This window comes from Ipomoea triloba, chromosome 4 (genome assembly GCF_003576645.1).
Source record: "Ipomoea triloba cultivar NCNSP0323 chromosome 4, ASM357664v1".
Classification (NCBI taxonomy): Eukaryota; Viridiplantae; Streptophyta; class Magnoliopsida; order Solanales; family Convolvulaceae; genus Ipomoea; species Ipomoea triloba.
Window position 1 is genome coordinate 33532216 of NC_044919.1, and position 24896 is coordinate 33557111.

The 24896-nt window shown below is 31.9% G+C and overlaps 3 protein-coding genes across 4 annotated transcripts; 1 reads left to right on the forward strand and 2 right to left on the reverse strand.

Moving 5' to 3' along the window:
* Positions 1–2799: 2799 nt before the first annotated feature.
* Positions 2800–4376, reverse strand: LOC116015360 (lysM domain receptor-like kinase 3). Its single transcript, XM_031255399.1, has one exon. It carries the CDS (start codon positions 4218–4220, stop codon positions 2910–2912), a length of 1311 nt encoding a protein of 436 aa, XP_031111259.1. The 5' UTR covers positions 4221–4376; the 3' UTR covers positions 2800–2909.
* A 9122-nt stretch (positions 4377–13498) lies between these two features.
* On the reverse strand, positions 13499–17427 carry LOC116015258 (phosphatidylinositol N-acetylglucosaminyltransferase subunit A). Of its 2 annotated transcripts, none has more exons than XM_031255286.1 (9): positions 17272–17427; positions 16855–16993; positions 15666–16238; positions 15404–15558; positions 14826–14916; positions 14603–14719; positions 14390–14493; positions 13861–13951; positions 13499–13785 (listed from the first exon to the last, which is right to left on the reverse strand). In XM_031255286.1, exons 2-9 carry the CDS (start codon positions 16972–16974, stop codon positions 13702–13704), a joined length of 1335 nt encoding a protein of 444 aa, XP_031111146.1. In that variant the 5' UTR covers positions 16975–16993; positions 17272–17427; the 3' UTR covers positions 13499–13701. The 2 variants fall into 2 exon arrangements, with proteins under 2 accessions (XP_031111146.1, XP_031111147.1); XM_031255287.1 differs by having other exon boundaries at positions 17178–17427.
* A 696-nt stretch (positions 17428–18123) lies between these two features.
* LOC116017022 (ruBisCO large subunit-binding protein subunit alpha) lies at positions 18124–21804 on the forward strand. The gene is made up of 8 exons (XM_031257527.1): positions 18124–18294; positions 18392–18584; positions 19017–19138; positions 19263–19470; positions 19579–19724; positions 19821–20127; positions 20707–21158; positions 21268–21804. The coding sequence occupies exons 1-8, from the start codon at positions 18235–18237 to the stop codon at positions 21553–21555; spliced, it is 1776 nt and encodes a 591-aa protein (XP_031113387.1). The 5' UTR covers positions 18124–18234; the 3' UTR covers positions 21556–21804.
* The last annotated feature ends 3092 nt before the right edge of the window (positions 21805–24896 follow it).

Genomic DNA, 24896 nt, shown 5'->3' on the forward strand with positions numbered 1-24896 from the left:
GGGGGGGGGGGGGGGGGGGGGGGGGGGGAGGTGGGGTTGTTTATTTGTTTTCTCCCCTCTAACTCATAAACAATTTGAATATTGAACTTGCTCTTATATACATTTAAAAGTCAACTTTCATTAATTAAAATTAATGAGACTTGAATATTTTCTCCAATTTACAAGTGTTGAAAAATAAAATGATCTTAAATCTAAATAAAGTCACATAAAATTAAGATGTGATTTATAATTCACACGTTATTCAATCTCATGTTACTTGAAAGCTTCTCCCATCCTTTCTTGCAAAAGGCCACTACCTAGCACCCAATAAAAGGGATCATAATCTCCGTTTTATTTACTTTTAATAAGGTTAGAATACTTACAAATTGAATCCAAGATCTTTAATTAAGATGAAAGAGATCCATATTTTTATTTTTATTTTTTGAAAAGGAAGAGGTCCATATTTATCTTACCCACACTTCATAAATATATTTAAGGTGTGAAATTCTGCATATAGAAAAATAAATTTGAATTATAGAGAATGATATTTATCAAATTCATGTTGGGATATATCTACAAGCCATCAACATTGTTGTTGGCGCATTTATGTTGATTTGATCACACCTCACTTTGGTAATAAGTTAATTTCAATCGTAAAGACATTAAGTTGTATCAAGTTTGTTTTTATTTAGCGACATAATCTGAATAACTATATTTTTATCATGTGAAATAAATGTGAGTTAAGGATTAATACTGGTTAAATAATTGGTAATAGAGTTATTAATTAAACAGAGTAAGGGCCAAGACCTTGTGGCTCAGTAGCACCCGGTTGCACTCCCATATGAAAGGAAGTGTCTTTGAGTCTCAGTGCATTACATTATAAAAGCCCCCTTACCGTGAAAACTAGTATATGAGGTAAATTGTGTATTTCAATTGGCCTACATGTTGTGTCCATAACAAGACTACATATATATCTCTTCTCTTTTTTTATTTTAAAAGTAAGATTCAAGCTACGTACGTTGCGGTTGCTAGTAAATTAAAAGTTAATCATTATTATAAATTATTGATAACTTATAATGAGCACCTAAATTTAAATGAATTCACTAATTCAAAAGTATTCAAAAAATAATTAAGAAGCGGTTGCTAGCAAACTAAAAGTTAATCATTATTATAAATTATTGACAACTTATAATAAGCACCTAAATTTAAATGAATTAATTCAAAAGTATTCAAAAAATAATTAAGAATGAAAGATGATGGTCAGGACACGTAAATTAAGTAGTTTGAACTTTGAACTACAAATCGAACCACAAAATGACCACATTAATGATGCAATCCGATCTCATGACAACGACATAACTCAGTACAATAACATATTTAAGAACCCAAAGTTTGATTTTGGTCAACAAAAAATTTCAGTTTCTTTAAAATAATCAGCCGAGATTCTGAATTTCTTATATTTTATTGGGTGTCTGGCTGGACCTAATCTTTATCCATGGTAATATACTGTATTCTATTCTGTGATTGCAGTTTTCATGACCTAGCAACCGTCTTTAAGTTGACATTGCCATTTTTATTTGTTAGTGTAACTTTTTCCTCATTAAAAATTAAAAATAATAATAAAAGGAAAAATGACACTTTTTCCCCCTATGTTATGTGTATATAGCACTTTTCCTCCCTGTGTGATTAAAGTGGCAGCTTTTCCCCCTGAAATGTTAAATTGACATTATTACCCTTAAAAATAATTATTTCATTTATTTTTCTTCTCCAACAAATTATTACTTATATGTATGGATGATCACGATTCGGTTCAAACCTAACCAAACACTGTAGCAATCATACCGAAATACTATGGACGGTTCTGGTTACGATTCAGAACCGACAAAATAAAATTAAATAGTTGTTGAACCGTGAACCTGAACTTAACCGTAGTCATATATAGTGAAAATGATCAAACACTTATTTTGATAAATCAGTACGGTTCGGTTCCAATTTCGATTTTGAACCGCCGATCAAAATTTATTTATTTATTTTTATAATTTTATAACTTATTTAAAAGTAGTCTAAATTCAAAAATTATTTTATTTTTTTCGGTACTGAATCGTAACCGTAACCGTCTATACTATTTAAGTTTAATTGCTACAGTGTTCGATTAGGTTCGTATCGAACCGTGATCTTCCATACAGATTAGTAATAATTGGTTGGAGAATAAAAATAAATGAAATAGTTATTTTTAAGGGCAAAAATGTCAATTTAACATTACATGGGAGAAACTATACCACTTTTAAAATAACTGAATGAAAAAACTGTCACTTTAATAACACAGGGGAAAAAAGTACAAATGCACATAATATAGGGAGAAAATGTGTCATTTTCTCATAATAAAATTGAAATAAGCAACCAGAATTAGGATTAACAACTTCGACAACTTCATTGAGTTCATTCTACCTTGCGATATTCAATTGAAACTACTTTGCATAAATCAAGTTTTTTATGTGATAGTAGATGATAGATCAGGTTGGATGCGAATTTTATATATAAAACTTGTTTAGAATCACATCTGACTCATCATGTGTGTGCATATATAATAATAAAATAAGTACTAATATATAGTTAATTATAAAAATTTACCACTTTTGTTAACATTTTATTATTTTTATTATGGATAAGTAATTTATATATTATTTTTAAATTTTATTTAATAAGATAATAAGTGGTAAGTCCATGCACTCAGAGATGAGGTGAGTTTCGAAAAAGTTGGTGAAAAAATGTATAAAGTGAGTCGGGTGATAAATGTAAAAAAGGAAAGAAAAAGAAAAGTGGAGAAAGAATAATTTATATTTAAAATAATATAATACGTAGTAAAAAAAATGGAAGTGTGCAATTTAAAATTTAAAATGGATATAATTTCAGTATTCAGTATATACACATCAACGAGGTGCTAATGATACTGATATTTCGGTAGGAACTTTAACCCGCTTTGACCACATTTCGGACTCTAGAAACAGTTTCGATATTTTACCGGACACGCGGCGCATATCGGGCCGCTTATCTGGCTCCACGTGGACGCAATCTAAAGCTAGTTGGATCACCTTCTCAGCCACACTCACCGGAAACGAGTCATTCAGCCTCCGGTCCACCCACTGTCTCAGCCCCCTCTCCGCCGCTTCGCCGCCGCCAGCAATCGCATCTCTGGCTGTCTCCACAACTGAAATTCGCACGTATTCTCCACTCGATTTATCAAATTTGTACTTCACCGGCTCCTCGCCGGAGAAAAGTTCCATAAGCACAACTCCGAATGCATATACATCGGATTTCTGCGTCGCAAGACCAGTGAGCTGAAATTCCGGAGACATGTACCCCTTCACGCCTTCGAACTGCTGGTTCCGTGTCCTAGATCTCCTCAATTCCGGCGATGGCGGCTCCTCCGTGATCTCATCGCTGGCGATAGGCGAGATCTCTGTCTCACCGCAGAGCTCCGCCGCTCCGAAATGACAGATCCTTGCGTTGAGCGACGGCTCTATGATGACAATGCCGCTGCTCTTCACGTGCTTGTGAACCAAGTTCAACCCCAATCCCGTCATATTGTGTATGTAATCTAAACCCTGAGCAACATCGGTAGCGATCTGCATTCTCGACATCCAAGTCGAGAGCACCGTGTAGCTAGGGTTTCTAGGGTTTCGAAGACACAGAGCGAGGTTTGAGCCAGGAACAAATTCGTAAACTAGGTAAATTTGATCGCCGGAGATCGACGCGCCGAGGAGTTTGATAATACTCCGGTTATGGCTCCTACAAATAACCGATAAATTAGATCTTAGTCCCGATTTCTCCATCGATCTCCGGATTATCCGCTGGAATATGATGACTTCCTTGCCGTACAGCATGCACCGCCACGATTGCGAAGAGGAGGTGGAGGAGTACCGCTTGGAGAGGAAATTGTTCGTAGCAGCTCGAATTTCAGAAAAATCATAAATCTGAGGATTTTCCGGTAGCGATTGCCGGAGGCTAGACAAGGAGCTAGAAACGGACGCGGTGGCGACTGAGCTATCGAGTCGGAAGCCGGAAGAGAAAGTAGAACTGGAATCATACGGCGCGGAGGTGCTAGTGCTGGCTGGTTGATCTGATGATCTGGAATGCGCGTTCCTATTCCTGGAGGAGAAACCAGAAGTCCGAGAGGATAGCCTTGCTGCTGGGCTGCGTGCCGGCGATGAAGCGTCGACGGCCATTTTAGTTCTACACATACAGAAGAAATTGTGGAAAACCTTGAAAATATGAGATCGATTGAGTCATGGAGACGTGAATATGTTATTGAAGGGTAAAAGCTGGGCAGCAAATTTTGTCGACGTCAAAGGAACGGCGGGATCATATCACGTTTTCTTTTTGGTCACCACAGAATAAATAAGTACCGAAAGACGGAAAGATGCTATTGTATTTAAATTAATTTTTTTATCAAATAGTATTATTTTCGCCCGTGCGATGTACGGAATGAATTTGTTATAATATATTAAAAATATTTGGATCGATATATAATTATTTAAATTAGAATATCAAATATTATATAGTGCAATTAAAGATATGTTTTGGATCATTTATGTTTTTTGATGTTATTATTGCTTGAGTTTTGAGCAAATAATTGCTCAAATTAATAGCTAATGTGTAGATCTACGCATGCGGTGTTGTAACTTTGGAGATTTTATATATCATTATTTAAGATTTTTATAAATTGGGCAGATGCACTTGTTCTCTAGCAACTCCGTTATAGGAATCAATTCTTATCTTAAATCATTTGTATGGAACATATGTTTTTTGTCTAGATATATAACAATTTTGTCATTTTGTAAAAAAAAAAAATGAAAACATGAGTTAATTAGTGCATTTTTTAGTTTTTCCTTCCTTTACAGTTTCCTTTAAGAAAACACGAGTTAATTAATCCATATGTTAAGCATTTAATTAGTTCAGTCAAACTAAGAAGAACTGAAACTCAAATAAATATTGACATTGTTTGGTAAATAATCAGCATATTAGCCAATTTTGACTTATTTGATCACTATTAGTTTGGTTAATAAGTTTTTTGTATCTCTAAAATACTAAAATTCAAAAGGCTACTCAAAGTAGCATTTTCACTTAGTTTTTTGAGAAAAAAAATTATACCAAACAGCTATCAGCTAACAGCCAACCCAATCAGCCAACTTTTTACAATCAACTAATGTTATTAACAAATCATACCTTTTAACCTAAACAGCCAACCCAATCAGCCAACAACCATTTACCAAACAGGGCAATTGTTTGTGGTAAATCGAAAACAAAACAACCAAGGCTATCATGCCTTTTTGGGTTCAATCTTAGGCTTTTTCAAATTCTTTGAAGATGATGAACAATGCATGTTTATTCTCTTCAAAGACTACTGCTCAGGAGTGGTTTCATCAACGGAGATGACTTCTGGATTTGTCGAATATGTAGCTTCCAGTGGTGTTATGCTCTGGTCGAAAATAACTATTAAAAAATCAAGGCTAATAAAATTTTATTGCATGAGGTAGAACAAAATTGTAATTAAAAATTACTTGGTTGCTATCCACACCTCCAGGAGCCTTCAACACTCAAAATCCTTGAGTATCCACACCTCCAGGAGCCTTCAACACTCAAAATCCTTGAGTTTAAACATGTCTTTGGGAAAATCAGAATCATCTTGATCCAGTTTAAACATGTCTTTGGGAAAATCAGAATCATCTTGATCCGTAACGAACATGTCTTTGGGAAAATCAGAATCATCTTGATCCGTAACGCTAATCAAAGTGTCATTATTCGTTTTCATAATGTACTTTTGTTCACACGACTTAAACCTCATGCGAGAGGTGTTTGCACAACAAAATTGTGAATATTATAGATTTTCCCTTTCTTCAAGAGTTTGTTGCATTGTTTGACAAATTCTTTAGAAATTTGTAAATGAATACAAATTCCATTAGAGAATCACCCATAAATATTAATATTAATTAATAAATAAATATTATAAATTTTATATCCTTTTCTATCATGAATATACTAAAAAATAGTAATAATTCATTATGTGATTATATTCTGTGGATAACAAATTCATTATGTGATTATTTCTATGTATATTGAAGTTTGATTGGCTAATATACAACATACAACATACAACATAAAGCAAAAATTCAGTATTCTAAAATAAACCATTTAACCAATATACTATGAGTATGAGTCTAAATTATAGTATAAGTCTAAAATATAGTATTAATCCCAATATTAATAAATAAATAATATAAATTTATATTATATGAGTGACAAATTCATTTTGTGATTATATTTTGTGGATAACAAATCCATTCTGTGATTAAATTTTGTGATGTATATTGAAGTATGATTGTTTAACATACAACATAAATTCAGTATTCTGAAATAAAACATTCAACAATAGAAAATATATAATGGTAGAATATTAGTAAATTAGTGATCTTTTTATATATTTCGCCTATTAGTAATATCAGATTCATTTTCAGCCAATTATTTTTTTTTTCAATCAATTAAAATATTAGATGCAGTAATATTTTTACTTAATTTCGGTTCCATTTTTAATTGATGTTGTAGAATATTATTATTGAAATATTTCCGTTCCTTTTTTAATTTACCTTTAATATTGTTTAAAATATATTTTTACTATTGATGGTGTAGAATATTGTTATTGAAATATTTTCGTTCCTTTTTTTAATTAAAATGCAATGATCTGACCATTTCCTTTTTCATTTTAGTCAATTATTGATATTTTTTATTTGCAGACAATTATTAATATTCATTTTCTTTTATATATTCAGTCAATTAGTAATATCAGGTTCATTTTCAGTCGATTATTTTTATTTTTAGTCAATTAGTCAGTTAGAATAATAGATGCACTGATATTTTTACCTAATTTCCGTTCTATTTTTAATTAATGAAGTATAATATTATTATTGAAATATTTTCATTCTATTTTTAATTTACCTTTACTATTGTTTAAAATTTAAAATATGCCTTTACTATTGATGATGTAGACCATTATTATTGAAATATTTCCTTTCCATTTTTAATTTACTTTTACTATTGATGATGTAGAATATTATTACTATTGAAATATTTCCGTTTCATTTTTAATTTTCGTTCTATTGTTTAAAATTGTGAAAGATTTACGATTTAATTGTGATTTGATTTATTCTACTGTGTAATATTATTGTGAAAAATTATAATACAATGATTTGACCATTTCATTTTCTATTTTAATTAATTATGGATATTTTTTTATATTTCCAGTCCATTATTAATATTCATTTCATTTTTCATGACATAATTGTCATTCTCTTTTCTATTTTTAATTTTCAATCAATTATTAATATTCATCTCCTTTTTCTAATTTATTTAATTTCCGTTAAATTTTTAATTGATGATGTAAATATTATTGTGAAATATTTCCGTTCTATTTTTAATTTACCTTTACTATTTACTATTGTTTGGGCGGGAAATCAAGTAAATAGGATTTTNATCCTTGAGTTTAAACATGTCTTTGGGAAAATCAGAATCATCTTGATCCGTAACGCTAATCAAAGTGTCATTATTCGTTTTCATAATGTACTTTTGTTCACACGACTTAAACCTCATGCGAGAGGTGTTTGCACAACAAAATTGTGAATATTATAGATTTTCCCTTTCTTCAAGAGTTTGTTGCATTGTTTGACAAATTCTTTAGAAATTTGTAAATGAATACAAATTCCATTAGAGAATCACCCATAAATATTAATATTAATTAATAAATAAATATTATAAATTTTATATCCTTTTCTATCATGAATATACTAAAAAATAGTAATAATTCATTATGTGATTATATTCTGTGGATAACAAATTCATTATGTGATTATTTCTATGTATATTGAAGTTTGATTGGCTAATATACAACATACAACATACAACATAAAGCAAAAATTCAGTATTCTAAAATAAACCATTTAACCAATATACTATGAGTATGAGTCTAAATTATAGTATAAGTCTAAAATATAGTATTAATCCCAATATTAATAAATAAATAATATAAATTTATATTATATGAGTGACAAATTCATTTTGTGATTATATTTTGTGGATAACAAATCCATTCTGTGATTAAATTTTGTGATGTATATTGAAGTATGATTGTTTAACATACAACATAAATTCAGTATTCTGAAATAAAACATTCAACAATAGAAAATATATAATGGTAGAATATTAGTAAATTAGTGATCTTTTTATATATTTCGCCTATTAGTAATATCAGATTCATTTTCAGCCAATTATTTTTTTTTTCAATCAATTAAAATATTAGATGCAGTAATATTTTTACTTAATTTCGGTTCCATTTTTAATTGATGTTGTAGAATATTATTATTGAAATATTTCCGTTCCTTTTTTAATTTACCTTTAATATTGTTTAAAATATATTTTTACTATTGATGGTGTAGAATATTGTTATTGAAATATTTTCGTTCCTTTTTTTAATTAAAATGCAATGATCTGACCATTTCCTTTTTCATTTTAGTCAATTATTGATATTTTTTATTTGCAGACAATTATTAATATTCATTTTCTTTTATATATTCAGTCAATTAGTAATATCAGGTTCATTTTCAGTCGATTATTTTTATTTTTAGTCAATTAGTCAGTTAGAATAATAGATGCACTGATATTTTTACCTAATTTCCGTTCTATTTTTAATTAATGAAGTATAATATTATTATTGAAATATTTTCATTCTATTTTTAATTTACCTTTACTATTGTTTAAAATTTAAAATATGCCTTTACTATTGATGATGTAGACCATTATTATTGAAATATTTCCTTTCCATTTTTAATTTACTTTTACTATTGATGATGTAGAATATTATTACTATTGAAATATTTCCGTTTCATTTTTAATTTTCGTTCTATTGTTTAAAATTGTGAAAGATTTACGATTTAATTGTGATTTGATTTATTCTACTGTGTAATATTATTGTGAAAAATTATAATACAATGATTTGACCATTTCATTTTCTATTTTAATTAATTATGGATATTTTTTTATATTTCCAGTCCATTATTAATATTCATTTCATTTTTCATGACATAATTGTCATTCTCTTTTCTATTTTTAATTTTCAATCAATTATTAATATTCATCTCCTTTTTCTAATTTATTTAATTTCCGTTAAATTTTTAATTGATGATGTAAATATTATTGTGAAATATTTCCGTTCTATTTTTAATTTACCTTTACTATTTACTATTGTTTGGGCGGGAAATCAAGTAAATAGGATTTTATTTTTAATTATAGCTTAGTGTGTGTGTGTGTGTATATATATATATATTAATTATTGTTATTCCGTTTCATGGTAAGTTAATTATGTTTCCTTTTCTATTTTTCCTTTTTTACTGCTAATATTATTAGTATTAATCAATAAATTATGGACCCTTTTTTATTTCATTTTCTATTGTTTCCTCAATAAATTTTTATTTTCTATTGTTTGGACAAAAGTGGTTGGACGGGAAAGCATGAAATAGAAATTTTGTTAGAATTTTCTTTTTTATCAGTAACCTTATTATTATTAGTCTGTTTCTTGGTAAGTTAATTCCATTTTGTTTTCTATTTTTTCACGTAAGTTAATTTTGTTTCTTTTTTTTTTCATTTTTCATTTTTACTGCTAACCATTATTAATATTAATCATTGAATTATGGATCATTTTTTATTTTCCTTTTGTATTGTTTGTTAAATATTTTTTTTTCTTTTTAAATTGTTTTGGCTGAAGTGATTGTGCGGGAATAAACGAAATGAGGATTTTGTTTTTAATAATATTATATATTATAGATTATAGATTATAGATATAGATTAGTAGCCCATCAAGTACATATATATATATATGTTTAATTTGTCTTATGATGTAGTACAGTTAGGTAAAATGCATGTTGTGAAATTGATCAGAACAAAGGCATAAATTGATCTACGTACATATTGACATTTAGCATTCCTTATGAATATTGAATTATTATCTCTTACATACAAAGAGTCATCTAGGGAATTGAATTATTATCTCTTACGTTTGTAGACACTGCAATCTGTATACCAAAGAGAGATCATTCCCGCAATAGTCTTCATTTGTGTTCCCGAATTACAGGAGCATCCATAGATGGAGAAGATAAAGATTGCTCTAAAGGTTAATCATCAGAAAGTAAATCAGGAATAAGGAATAAAGATTCTAAACATAGTTACGTTTCCATTGTATATGATTTTTTTATTATAAGGCACTTTTATTACCATTTAAATACTCTTTATTAAATATTTTATATAGTATTAATTATCATTATAATGATTATTTTGAAAATATTTTATTTATTGCAAATATTAATATTTTGAAAAATTTGCTTATATTCATTAACTAATTTTTTAATTATAAAGATAATTTTACTATTCAAAAAAATAAAGATAATTTTACTACTATTTAAATACTATATAATTACTTAATTTATTATTTTCCATTTTTAACTTAATTAGAATTATTTCCTTATATTACTTAATTCCTTAATTTCATTATTAGCTTAATTATAATTAATTCCTTAATTTTTATAATAATTAGAATATTTTAATTATTGCAAATATTGATATTTTGAAAGATTTGCTTATATTCATTAACTAAAAAAAAGATTTAATATACGTTTGTAGAGACTGCAATCTGTATACCATGGAGAAATCCTTCCCGCAATATATAGTCTTCATTTGTTTTTCCCAAATTAAAGGAGCATCCGTAGATGGAGAAGATGAAGATTGCTCTAAACACATACAAATATTTGATAAAGTCATGAGTCAAATAACAATCATTCATAAATACTATAGAAATTATTTTTGAAGGATTTTAGAAAGATGGTGCACATAAACACTTACAAAAATGATTACTTTTGGAGAAAAAGTATTTTGGTGAACATGAATACTTACCCTAGAAATCAAAATTCACTGCGCACACTCGAAACACTCATAGTTGATAATCCTTGTTTGCTAGTTCTTTTCTTCTTTTTGGCGAGAAAAGGGAAAAAATTATGGGGAAAGACGGAGAATTTTTTTGCAACAATGGAAAAAGATGGGATAATACATACTCGGAGGATGAAGAATTTTTTTGCAACAATGGAAGAAGATGGGAGAATATATACTCGGATTAAGATTATGTTATGGAAAGAAGTGCATAATGATTACTAATGAAGAGGATATAATGGGATTAGGATGAAATTAGGGAAAGAAATGTGTAGTATTGTAAGATATATATTTATTTATATAATAATTATTTCCATATGAAAGTATGTAACTGCCAATTTCATAATTACATATAGGCATAATAGGGTAATACTATATATATATATATAATATGATTGACATTACCAAAAATTTTCTTACCAATTAATAAATTTTCTCACCAATTAAACTTTAAACTTTACTAATTATTTTACTAATAAATTATGATATTAAATTAAATATTAACCTATTATAATCAATTAAATATTGACATAAATCTATAATAATTACCATAATTACTAATAACCTATTATAATCAATTATAATTAATATTATTCTATAATAATAATTAATATTCTTAATATTTAATATTATTAATATTATTATTATTATTATAATTACTATATTACTAAAATACCCATACGTTTGGGCGGGAAAATTCTAGAGGAGGATAATTTTTTTATATATAGTATAGATTTATCTAATAACATTAGTATACTCCCGTGAATCATGATAATAAACTTTGTTTATTCATGAATTATTCGAGTAAGTTATACAAAATTTAAATGCAAAATCTGTTAAGTTGGTCAGACTATTAATCAAGTAACTATAATGTCATAAATTCAACTCCTAACAATAGCGGCCTATATATTGACCTTTTTTTTTTTTTTTTTTTATTTGAGTTGGTTAGTTATGAACAATTTAAACTGATTTCTTTTGTCAATTAAGGTCACAATACATACCGTATGACTACATATTGTTCTAGTCACTAAAAAAAATCATAAGAAATCTTTTTCTTTTTTCCACAACCAATGAAAAGTATATGATAATAATATATTCCGGATTCTGGAAATAATCAACATTTTCTTTAATTGAGTTTTGTCATTGTTGTTGATGAGAAAGACAGGAGTTGTGACCTCGGTCTAAAATTTTGGCAATGCCCTTTGTCGTTGTCCTTTGTTGTGTTGTGCCATTTTCTTGTCCTTTTTATTACCATATTATTATTACAGAATTATTTTATCGCAGACTCTGAGATTTTTTGTTTGTTAGGAAATTGAAAAATAATACCTTGGGACGTGATGCACTATGTCCACTTGTGATGGAAATTAAAAATTAAAAAAACATTACTTTTTGTGTGCAAGGTTTGACCAAGGAAATTCAAAAAATGCATACATCATACGACTTGAGGCATGGCCTCTAAAATTTGTAGCCGTGCAGGTAGGAACCCTATGCGTGTGCGCTGACAATTGACCACTCCACTAAATGCAACTTAATACCTAATTGCCTATTTGACTTGGGGATACAGGGCAACACCACATAAATGCTGCTGTATATTTCTTATGGATACAACAATTGTTTAAAATATATATATATACTTCACATGTTTTGTCAACTCAAATACTTGATATATTAAAAAGTTGTGTGTAATGTTATAAAAATAAGATTGGAGAGAAAAATAATAAGTAGTCATGTATGCCCAGCAATGTTATTTTTAATGGGTGTTGCTCACCTATTACGTTATATTATTATTTGCCTGTAGTAGACTAATGATATACGGAGTAATTGATTATGCAAGGAAATGTTATTTATACCACAATTGTCAGTACGTAATAAGGATTAATAAATAGGAAATCATGAGCTATAAAGTCTTTACACATGGCTTGGACTATAGGGCCAATGGTATAATGGGTTTGAGCATTTAATGACATCACACTTCTATCATATAAATGTACCTCCCAAATCTAGGACTCCGGTTTTGCCGTTTTGGGATGTTGCTTCTTGCCTTCTTGCTTGTACCATGAGTCACAATCTCTATTGTCAACTTTGTAGGTACGAAGACCAACAATTTCAGGATCAAACCCCACGTTACTCATTTTTCATTACACACACAATTTCAAAACATCTCTTTAGCAACTTGACTTGGTTTGAATGCCTTGGCTTTTTTCTTTGTCGACATCTCTTGTACAACTCCATATTCTTTTGCCCCTTTTTCTCTAATTCTAACTCACTTTTTGTAGACTTTGAATCCGACAAATTGGTTTGGCGTGGAATTATTTCAGTGCTGGGAACTAGGTTGGAAATAATAATGAAGAATATGCATGTGGCATACTCACAATATCATAAAATATCACCTTTTTAAATATACAAAGTGCCATCCTAAAGAGCTAAACTAGTTCTAGTTGGACACTGGCTAACATTTTTCCAAAACCATCTATGATAATCATTAACAAATTTCTTCCAAAAAAAAAATAAAAAAATCCATTACTAGCCCAAAATCCAATCGAGTCTGAACAAGCCAACACAAATAGGAGTAAAAATTCGATAAGGTCAGAAAAGAAATGGCTTACCTAGTTGCATTTACATCCTCGAAGTGTAGAAGTAAAAGGGTCAGCTAATCATTTGTCGAATGTAATACAAACATGTCCTATGAAGTGAAAATCATGTATTGCTTTCATCCTTGTTGGTGTCATGTTGAGAATTCATCAAACAAATATCAGGCACCACCTCAATCTCGTTGTCAGGCTAATGAAAATCATAAAGAACAATTATAATAGGGAACGAAAAGGAATGAACCACTCATGAAAGAGAAATGATTACCTGCCATAGTTGCAAGAGACGCCAGAGCAAGAAGTCAATTATCATAACTATGCAAAACAGTTTGCCTGCCCAAGCTCCACAAGTAAGATACCTAGCAAGATCAACGTTTATCAGCTTTTCTTCCAATATTGATGTAATGTGCTCACAAAACCGTTACACTGAGTTGATTTCGAATTTATAATCTATTAATCTAAGTTTTCTCTAGTTAGATAGCCAATACTGCATTGATAATGGAGATGTAATATACAAGCCAAGTCATTATTATTCAGTAGTTCCATGAATTTCTTCTACATTCTGCAAACTTCTTCACTAAGAAATCGGAGATAGTCAAAACAAAGAACAATGATAATTTTGGGCTGCAGTAGCATATGCTGATATGAGGCAAAGATCTTTCTACTTGCAATAGCAACTTGGAAGGTTTCTTTATAAATCGTGCAATATACACTACTAGAATATGCAAATGGACTGTCACCAACTTCCTCATTCTATGGATGGGCAAACACAAAATTCAAAAATGCATTTTACATACCTAGATAATCGCTCCAATAGTGGAGGATTTGAGTGTTTTAGAGCACGATCATACACAATCTCTGTCCTCTTGGCAACATCATGCCAGCTATATAGTTTCTTCATCTGGATAGAAAAGAAGAATACCATATTCCTATATTAGATCCCCACAGCCACCAACTGCCCAAGCATAAAATCAAAGAAAGCATTACAATTAGTATTGTAGCATACTTACACGGTTGTGCATGACTATTGGATCAATCTGGGGAAGCATGTGTATTGCCTTTGTGATTGCTTGTACCATATCACTAGGATCTGGCTCTGCAAGAACAACCATATCATCTGGAAGAACCTGATGGACCATTAACCAACATTAGAAAACATGAAAACTAAATTCAGATCTCTTGATAACAGAAAACAGAGAGCTACAAATACAAGAAATCATATCATGATCATACCTCTGGAACTCCTCCAACACGTGTGCTAACTGTCAGCAACCCACAACTTGCAGCTTCTAATATAGCTATGCAAAATGCTTCTGTTAAAGAACTAGTGCAGAAAATGCAAGAATCAGCAGAAGAGAAATGGGGGCACAAGATAGGGGAGAAAGAAAGCAACTTATCCTTATAGACAGTGTGCTATTTTTTAGGTCACAGATTCATTGTGGTATATAAAGACAGTGTACATTGCTATTGTGGGAATTCTCAGCAGTCAAACCTTAGATTAGCCTTTTAGGTTGAAATGATCATTAAATTTTCATGCTTTGGCAAACCCTCAAGCATATGAAATGGTAATGCCTCTAGGTAAAACAAGACAATAATTCCACAATTTACACTTGGCATGCATTACTTTTGCCTCTGTGCATAGGCTTTGAGCTGTTTTATATTTCTTGTTGCTAATTGGAAAAGGGCCAGATTGTTTTTGGTATCTTAAATAGATTTACAGAACCAGGATATACCCATAAAAGTTGCATGCCACATAATTTGGTAACCTCAAGACACAAGTAAGCACACTCGACAAAAGGAGCATGTTATACCTGTTCAAGAAAATATGGCCAGTTATTAACACTGACTGCACTTTGGCATGTGGCACTGCTCCCAACATCTCAACTCGATCTTGAAGAGAGTGCTTTTCCCTCATCTCTTCCAGGCGCACTCGTTTAGGTCCATCTCCTCCAACAATGAAGCGAACCTAATCTTCACCAAGATGATTTGCTTAGATCTAAAATTATCATAAAGACAGTCAAGATCTACCTACCCAAAGTTATATAAAAGCCTTCATACTTCAGAAATACTTACATTGGGATACAAGCGGCATACTTCAGGGATAACTTCAACTAGTAAATCTGCCCCTTTCCTGTAAACTAATCTACTTATCACAACTATAACAATTTCCTCCTGACTAAGCTTTTCTGGAGCAGGTTTGAACATTGCAGTGTCTACGGCATTTGGAATGACATAAACCTTTTCCGGTGGCAGCCCTGATCTTAAGACTGTGTTTTCTTTGCTTGTGTGAGACACACAGATAGCCTGGGTTACATCAGCTAGAGTAAATTGCAATACCTTGTTCATGTGAATGCTTCCCACATCAGCAAATCCATAAAGAGAATGATCAGTGAATACAACTTTGTAACCCATTGTACGTGCATGCATCAGAGCTTCATGGCATAGAGTAGAGAAGGCTTGATGTCCATGAACCAAAGTTATCTTTTCCCGAATTAGAATAGTCCTTATGATAGGAAGTGTACCATAAAAAGTGGGTAGTGTATTCTGCATAAGAAAAGGCTTCCATGGCACATAGTAAACTTTCAACCCACCCGTCATATATCTCACTCCAGAGCGATTTTTATAGGCGTGAGTCATAACAACCACCTAGCTTCATACAAATGAGCATAATAAATTTCCTTGTTTTAAGAACCCTCTAATGAAAACTACACTTTGAAGTTTCAAAAATTTGTTCCTTCTGAGATAATGCTGAAAGATGATATTTTTCTTGATATTCTTTGTTCTTTATCTTTTAGATGCATATAAGATTGGATTATAGAACAGAATGATTCGTTAGGCTTAGTTGGCTACGGACCTAACCAAACTAGTCCAGATAAAGACTGACTTATATTTTCCACCTAATGGTTCAATTTGTAGAGGGAAACCCAAGAAGGACCAATTTCATTAGGATAAGTTGGTTTCAGACTTTCTAACAAAACCAGTCCAATTGGGCTCCTTCTTCACTTCCCCTCTTGTATTCACCCTAGCCAAACACACAAGGGAGATCACATTCAGTGATTCATATTTCCTTGTCTGCCTAAATTTTGATGCAACTGTGTAAAATTAATGAATTTCTACTAAAATACAATCAAGCCAAGAATTGGGGAAAACATAAAACTTCACATTTTCTTTCTTTTCGTCCTAGGCTCAGTGCATGAATGAAATCACACAAAGATATACACTAGACAATTTAGACAGTGTAGATTATAACATGAAATCTGACCTTATGGCCCCGCTTCATCAAGCATTGAGATAGATAATAAATGTGATTCTCAACCCCACCAAAATTGGGATAGAAAAAATCTGACACCATCAAGATACTATGCTTCTCGAGCTCATCCATGACAGTAATATCTCCACACCTGCAAAGATAACGGCTTCAACATAAGCTATTACTGGAAAGATATAGAAAAGAGAAAATCACAGGCTTCATTAAAGAAATGCACTAAGCAGATCTAGGCAAGAGCTAAAAAGCAGTCAGCCAAGACTAATCTCACAAGGAGCTAAATCATTATTAAGATCCACCAAGGCATCAATGCAGCTTACTTCAAGAATATACTCTGCTGGGTGTACTATAAGAAGCATTTCATCAAACGTGTGGGGGGTGTAGACAAATTCTATGCAAAAACAGAAACCATACCGTACAATGAAGCTTAACACAGTACAACTACAATATTCTCCGTATAGTCAGAGTTCAACGTTGATTGACCACCGGAAATGCAATATTGACCTAATTTTAAGCCATACGAGAGAACGGCAGAAGGAAAATTATATCAGTTGCTTACTTTAGCCGGAATTTTTCTCCCTCTTCTTATTTGTTTATTTTATTTTATTCTTTTTTTGTTTTTTTGAAAAAAAAAAAAAAGAAGAAGAAAACGGAGCTGTATTTTTCAGTAATATTTTGGCTCTTGATGTGATGTGATTAACGTATTTTATTCTTAGTTTTATGGTAGAAAAATGTCACTTCCATATGCTTTCACTAAAATTCGAACCCACAACTTTCTATATGAAATTGTAATTTGGTGCTAGACTACAAGATTTTCGCATATTTCTTTTAAATTTAGTTGTAACAGTTGATTGAGGTTCATATTGCATTCTAAACAATCATTAATATTAAATTATTTATTGGACTACAAATAAAACTACAATAATGTCTTTTAAGACAAATTCCAAATATAAGGTAATGAGTTCAAATTCCAGTAAAAGTTGTATTGACTCTTTGTGTGATTAAAAAAGTATATACAAACATATATTACACTTTTGTTTTGGTAAATTCACTTCTTTCTTTGTCTGTTTACAATTTCGGTCCAATACCGAACTCAAGTTTTCTCAAAATTCTTACTAACCACAATAGGTTAGACAAATATTACACCTTAACATAGTCACTCGCACTAAAAAAAGAATTAAAAAAAAAATCCAAATTTAATCAACAACCAAAAGAAGGCAAGAGTGTAGTAGTAGATGAGTAGTTGAGCCGAAATGGGCAGTCAGAGCAGAGAAGAACCTTCTCGAAATTATCACTACATATAAGAACAACATGCCCTAGATAACACTCTGCAAAACCCCACTGTTTCTGTTATCCACAGCAGCATTCTCCTTTGAAATGGCGTCTGCAAATGCTTTCTCAACGGCCTCAATCATCTCTTCTTCTTCTTCCAAACAGGTATTTGCTCATTTTTGCCCTTTTATTGATTCTGTTCTTCTTCATTTCAAAAGTAATTGCATATATTTTGCGCTTATATATTTGCTGGTTGATGTAGGCCGGGTTGAGGAATAGGAGGGCTTGCCAGTTGCACGGGAGGAATTACAACGGCAAGACATCGAGCTCCAAGGGCCGGTTTGTCGTGAAGGCGAATGCTAAGGAAATAGCATTTGACCAGAGATCCCGGACTGCACTTCAGGCCGGCATTGATAAGCTCGCCGATGCCGTCGGCCTCACGCTTGGCCCCAGGGGTAATTGCACATTGCTTTAATTTGTCTCTTTAATGGTCTTATTAGGACCTTGCATATCTGTCAGTGTTTATTGTGTAGAACTGGAATACTAAGAAATAGATTTTTGAGTTTTAGGTATGTTTAGTTTTATGTTTGGGTTATCTTAGGATGACTGTGCTAGCTACTTGCATCAATTCATGGTAATTTGCCACTGATTCTATGCATAGCTAGAAACTTGATGTGGAAATACGCAGCAGCTCTGCTATAACATCCTGAACTGTTATAAGCTCAGTGGTGTCAGTATTGTTTAGTAGTTAAAGTTGAGCATCATTCATTTGAATTTGAATCTTTTGTTTCCTTAAACCAGCATGGCATAATTTATCCTATGAGTTTTGATAACTATAAATGTATCAAAATGATTCAAACTTGTAAGACTTTATAATTCTTCTATAGGGAGGAATGTTGTGTTGGATGAATATGGAACCCCAAAAGTGGTTAATGATGGAGTAACAATTGCTCGAGCTATTGAACTTGCTGATGCTATGGAAAATGCTGGTGCTGCCCTCATTAGGGAGGTTGATTCTTTCCCTATCCTACTTTCTCTTTAGATCACTCATCAAATGCGTAATTAGAACAGCTTGCCATTTGTGTTTTTGTTTTATTTTCTATAATGTCTGATATATGGAGATTTTGATGAAGGTTGCAAGCAAAACCAATGATTCTGCTGGTGATGGGACAACAACTGCATCAGTTCTTGCTCGCGAAATAATTAAACTAGGTCTGTTGAGTGTTACGTCTGGTGCAAATCCAGTGTCCATAAAGAAGGGTATTGACAAGACTGTACAGGCTTTGGTTGATGAGCTTGAAAAGAAAGCTAGGCCTGTTAAAGGTCGTGATGATATTAAAGGTACGGAATAATAGAATTATTATGCTTTAGTTCATAATGAAGACTAGCTTTCTATTCACCTACACTGTTTACCACTTGGCAATGTTATTTATGCTCTTCTCCCACCAGCAATTGCTTCAATCTCTGCTGGAAATGATGAAACCATTGGCACCATGATTGCTGATGCAATTGACAAAGTTGGTCCTGATGGTGTGCTATCCATTGAATCATCTTCCTCCTTTGAAACAACAGTTCATGTAGAAGAGGGAATGGAGGTATCTAATTTGTGACATCAATTTCTTTTACATGGTGTTCTCATGCTTTTCTCCTATAAATGGTCATAACCATTTATTTTTACTTATTGCTTGCAGATTGACAGAGGATATATATCCCCTCAATTTGTCACCAATCCCGAGAAATTGATTGTTGAATTTGAAAATGCTAGAGTTTTAGTTACAGATCAGAAGATTTCAGCAATCAAGGACATTATCCCCTTGTTGGAAAAAACTACACAGCTACGAGCTCCTTTGCTCATTATTGCTGAAGATGTTACCGGAGAAGCTTTGGCTACTCTTGTTGTTAACAAATTGAGAGGTATTGTGAATGTTGCTGCCATCAAAGCACCTGGTTTTGGTGAAAGGAGAAAGGCACTTCTTCAAGATATTGCCATTGTAACAGGTACTTGACTTTTTTGGTTCAAATTCTTCATGTCTCTCATCTCTTGAGGGCACATTAGCTAAATGGTGGAACTAAGTTCTTTATTTAGTCCTCTATTACTATCTAATTGTGCTGGGGAGTATCGGAATGCAGTATATCTATTGTCATGACTATATAGTGGACTGGGCATTTGGATTCATAGCTCTCTTTTGCTTCTCCAATATAGATACAAGGCTTTTCACTACTTTTGCCATACATTCTAAGAGTCGAGATAAATTGGGAAATTAAGAAAAACCTTAAAAGAAAATGGTTCAAAACTATGTGAGGGTTGAAGAGTATAAAACATGTCCCCTTTAATCATGTTTCTAGCACTTACTCGTTGAATAGCTGTCCCTAGCATCATAGCTCGTAAGGCTTTGGAATGACTATGCCACAATCAACTGCTTGGGGTGCTGCAATGAAGAGGAGTGAATTAATCTGGTTTCCTTTTCGGATAGAAGTTGTATAAACAAATTATTCATTGACCATTCCTCTTACATACTTGATTGTGGAAGTTCTCTTTGTTGACTTTGTCAAGTTCGATCTGTTTGCTTATTTCAGGAGCTGAGTACCAGGCTAGTGAGTTGGGACTTCTTGTTGAGAATACCCAAGTTGAAGCACTAGGAATTGCCAGAAAGGTGACAATTACAAAGGACTCAATAACCATTATTGCTGATGCTGCAACAAAGGATGAGATACAGTCAAGGATTGCTCAGCTTAAAAAGGAGTTATTTGAAACTGAATCAATCTATGATTCTGAGAAACTTGCCGAGAGAATTGCCAAATTGTCAGGTGGTGTTGCTGTAATTAAGGTTGGAGCTGCAACAGAGACTGAACTTGAGGACCGCAAACTGCGCATCGAGGATGCAAAGAATGCAACTTTTGCTGCCATTGAGGAGGGAATTGTACCTGGTGGTGGGGCTGCATTAGTTCATCTGTCGACTTATGTTCCTGCAATCAAGGACACACTTGAAGATGCAGATGAGAAATTAGGAGCTGATATCGTGCAAAAGGTAAAGAATGCCAGACTTCTATTTTCTTTGCTTTTACATGATCAAGTAGAAACAACCGATTGTAAAAATAACAATGAATTCTTTTCTACGTGCTGTCTTTTGCTTACAGGCATTAGTTGCACCAGCATCCCTGATAGCCCAAAATGCTGGGGTTGAAGGGGAGGTTGTTGTGGAAAAGGTGAAAGACAGTGAATGGGAGATCGGATACAATGCAATGACCGACAGCTATGAGAACCTCGTGGAAGCTGGAGTCATCGATCCAGCCAAGGTGACAAGATGTGCTTTGCAGAATTCTGCTTCAGTTGCAGGTATGGTCCTCACCACACAAGCCATTGTCGTCGAGAAGCCAAAGCCTAAGACACCCGCCCCTGCTGCTCCTCAAGGTCTTACTGTGTGATCAATAGATTCAGAGCATGTAGTATGAACTTTTGGAGTAGTTAAGCTTCACCATTGTAGGGAAATGAGACTTGAGTAATACATGTTAACAAGAGCAAAAAAGAACTTTTTGTCAGCTCTTAATTCTTGGTTGGTTCATTGTAAGCCAAATAAGAAATGAAGGAAAATATTCCTCTGCTTGCCACTCCTATGTTATGTAGCAGAAGTCAGAAGAGTTAAGGAATAGATGGGTTCGGCCCACTTCGTTCAATTAGGCTACGGGATCTTTTGGTTTAGTCCAATAAACAGATGCTAGGCCCAAATTACCATTTGCAGAGCCCAATCCAGTAAAACCTAGATTGGGCCTAAGTTAAGCCTACCCAGTGGCCACCAATCATTATTTCATGGACCATGATTCACGCAGCTGTGTGGACCAAAAATAAAAAGTACATTATTTTTGTACTGAAGGTACATTATTTTTATACTGTAGGTACATTATTTTAGGGTACATTATTTTTGTACTGAAGGTACATTATTTGATATATACTATTCCGTATCAAATAATGTACCTACAGTACAAAAATAATGTACCTTCAGTACAAAAATAATATACATTTTATTTTTGGTCCACACAGCTGTGTATGTGGACCATGGTCTATGCAATAATTTGCTGTGGGATCATGTAACATGTTTATTGTTGCATTCTCACTTAACACTTAACAGACAATTCAGGTATTAAATTTTATGGTTTGAACTTAAGACGCTTTGTATATTCTTATGTTAAATTAAAAGATACTTATAGCACTACATATTTATTAACTATTATCATCTAATAAAAACTATACATTATGCTCAACACCATGTAATGTGTTGCACATATATGTCTAGTCATATTGAATTGTAACTTATCCAACTTTTTCCATTCAAATTACTCGTCATTTAATTTGGTATATTACTAATATAATTGCGATATATTTTGGTGGCACACATTATTTGGTATGTAAATGAAGGATGTATTGGTGAAAATAAAAATGGCCGCACAGATGTTAGCCCCCCTGGATGGGAATAACCAAATAATAATAATGTGAAAAGCTAAAGTGATACTGTGCTTCAAAGTGGGAAATAATTAAAGCCCCACTCTTTTATTGTCATAAATTTTCAGCGGAATCCTTAGTTTATTCACATATATATTGCCCCATCAATTCGCTAGATGCCACTGTCCCTTGACCCTTCCCACCTTTATATATTCGTATATGCGTCGAACCCAACTAAGTTGGTTTAATAACAACAAAATTTTGAATTTGACTCATCGCGTGTTAAAATTTTATTAATTTTTTGATTTGAACTGATTTATCTATTTGTAATATTTTATCGACTAAGAGTACAAGGTAGAGTTTTACATAGAGTACACCATCCAATAGTGACTTCGAACTTTCTCGTTAAAAAAAAAAAAAAAAAAAAAAAACTCATTGTCATGCTCGATCAACGCTGTTACTTTCCCATCTCCTATGTACAAACATTCTATATTACCAACCTGCAACCTCATATTCATTTCTTAGTCTGTTCTGTCCTATATTTGTACATGCATGATGCATGAAAGTTGCGGCTGCATTGACAAGAATACGAATATTTTATACTATACAGACGAAAATGAAACATACATGAAAGTTGCACCCAAAACAAAAGTATGAAAAATCACTTTATGTAATGTATGATTGCTTTTAACTGTCATGCTATTTAGTTTTTTTACAAATTAGTTAAAAAATACTTTTACCGTCGAGCTAGTTCAATTTTTTTTTTTTAAAACTTATTTTGGAATTTGAGTAGCAAATTCCTTTACACACAAAGAGAGCATCAAATGCAAGACAAAAAGTACTTAAAAGCCTCCCACACTCTATTTTTTCCAACTCAATGGATACACTTTGAGAATAAATTTATTATTAACCCATTATCCATTTTGAACGTATAATATACCAAATTTATTCACTCAACTAAGAGTATCTGAATCTATTTTGATCTTCTCCAAATAAAAAATGAACCCTACTCAAAATGACCACTTGAAATTACATCCACCGTTTAGAGCATCACCATCTATGAACTTTTCATGGTTTTTAGAACATTAAAAAATTAAAAGGTTGATTTTTAACAAATATGAAGAGTGATTTTTACTTGATTTTTTGTGGAGCTCGTCATGTGAGAGAAAAAAGAAGACAAAGTCTGATTCTTGTGAGTGAAGTGCAAGAATCGTGTCCAATAGGCACGTGTATTTATAATGTGTTTTAGTTTCTTTTTTAAAAAAATAAAAATTGTTGTTAGTCTTTTTTTCCTTTTTTTTTTTTTCTCTTCTCTCTTTTCTAATAGCACTTTAAAAATTATGTAAAATCATAGCTGATGAGGCAGGATGCTTTTATAATTGAGGAGGCATGCATAAATGTTCCATGCATCTCATTATAGGTAGCAGCTGGTTTGATACGATGCAAATTAAAATACAGGACAGCCGTCATATAGTCTTTTCATTAGATTCTCCTTCGTTATATATGCATGGTCCATTCTAGGGACCTCATCATTATCTTCCACCAATACAATATATTTATATAGTCTAAACTCACAATTTTTCAACGAAAACTAAAATAATGTGTGTGAACGGCAAAAGCGATCAACTTCATTCAATTCCTACGTCTCACATGCCTTTTTATAGATCATCATCATCACCTTAAACAACACAAACCATTTTTATTTTTAATTTTATTTTTATTTGAAGTTGTTTTAGACACCTCTGACTTATTATTATTTTTTTTTTAAAAAAAAAAAGAAGAAAAAACTTCAAAGAATTATTAATGGGTTCACTCATAATTCATAATCCAGAGGCTAAATTCACTATGTATTACAAAGTACTTATAAGTTTATAACTCATAAACAAAAAGTAAAATATTTTCGTTATCTGATTACTTTATAACGAGTCAATTAATTTACGAATAATTAGTGAATATACAAAGATTGATGACGCAGGTCTAATTACGTGTGAAAACAAAGTGATATAAAAAATATAATATTCTTTTTCAATATTTGATCAAATTAAAAGAATAAATGGACGGCTTATTGGTTGGTGATTTTAACTCGGGATCATGGGGATCAGATGCCAAAAAAGAATATAATCTATTCACAAACATATAATTTCCGCTCTTAACCGTTGAGCAAATGCCTAATTTTGACATTCCAAAAAAGTTAAAATGGGGTTTTTCCATAATGAAACACTACGCTAATAGGCTTAATTGCTGGAAATGAGCAGAAGTTTAGGGCAAGTGGCAATCACTTATCGCGGAATCTCATTAATGGACTTCTTTTTTAAAGTTATTTATTTAT

Bases quoted from the DNA above. Each gene is read 5' to 3' on its own strand.
- LOC116015360 (XM_031255399.1), bottom strand. From the start codon at position 4,220: ATGTGTAGAACTAAAATGGCCGTCGACGCTTCATCGCCGGCACGCAGC.
- LOC116015258 (XM_031255286.1), bottom strand. From the start codon at position 16,974: ATGGATGAGCTCGAGAAGCATAGTATCTTGATGGTGTCAGATTTTTTC. The intron at 16,239-16,854 runs GTCAGATTTCAT...GTATGAAGCTAG, and splicing joins TGATGAAGCGGGGCCATAAG to GTGGTTGTTATGACTCACGC. The intron at 15,559-15,665 runs GTAAGTATTTCT...GGTGAAGATTAG, and splicing joins TATGCCGCTTGTATCCCAAT to GTTCGCTTCATTGTTGGAGG.
- LOC116017022 (XM_031257527.1), top strand. From the start codon at position 18,235: ATGGCGTCTGCAAATGCTTTCTCAACGGCCTCAATCATCTCTTCTTCT. The intron at 19,139-19,262 runs GTTGATTCTTTC...ATTTTGATGAAG, and splicing joins GTGCTGCCCTCATTAGGGAG to GTTGCAAGCAAAACCAATGA. The intron at 19,725-19,820 runs GTATCTAATTTG...TATTGCTTGCAG, and splicing joins ATGTAGAAGAGGGAATGGAG to ATTGACAGAGGATATATATC.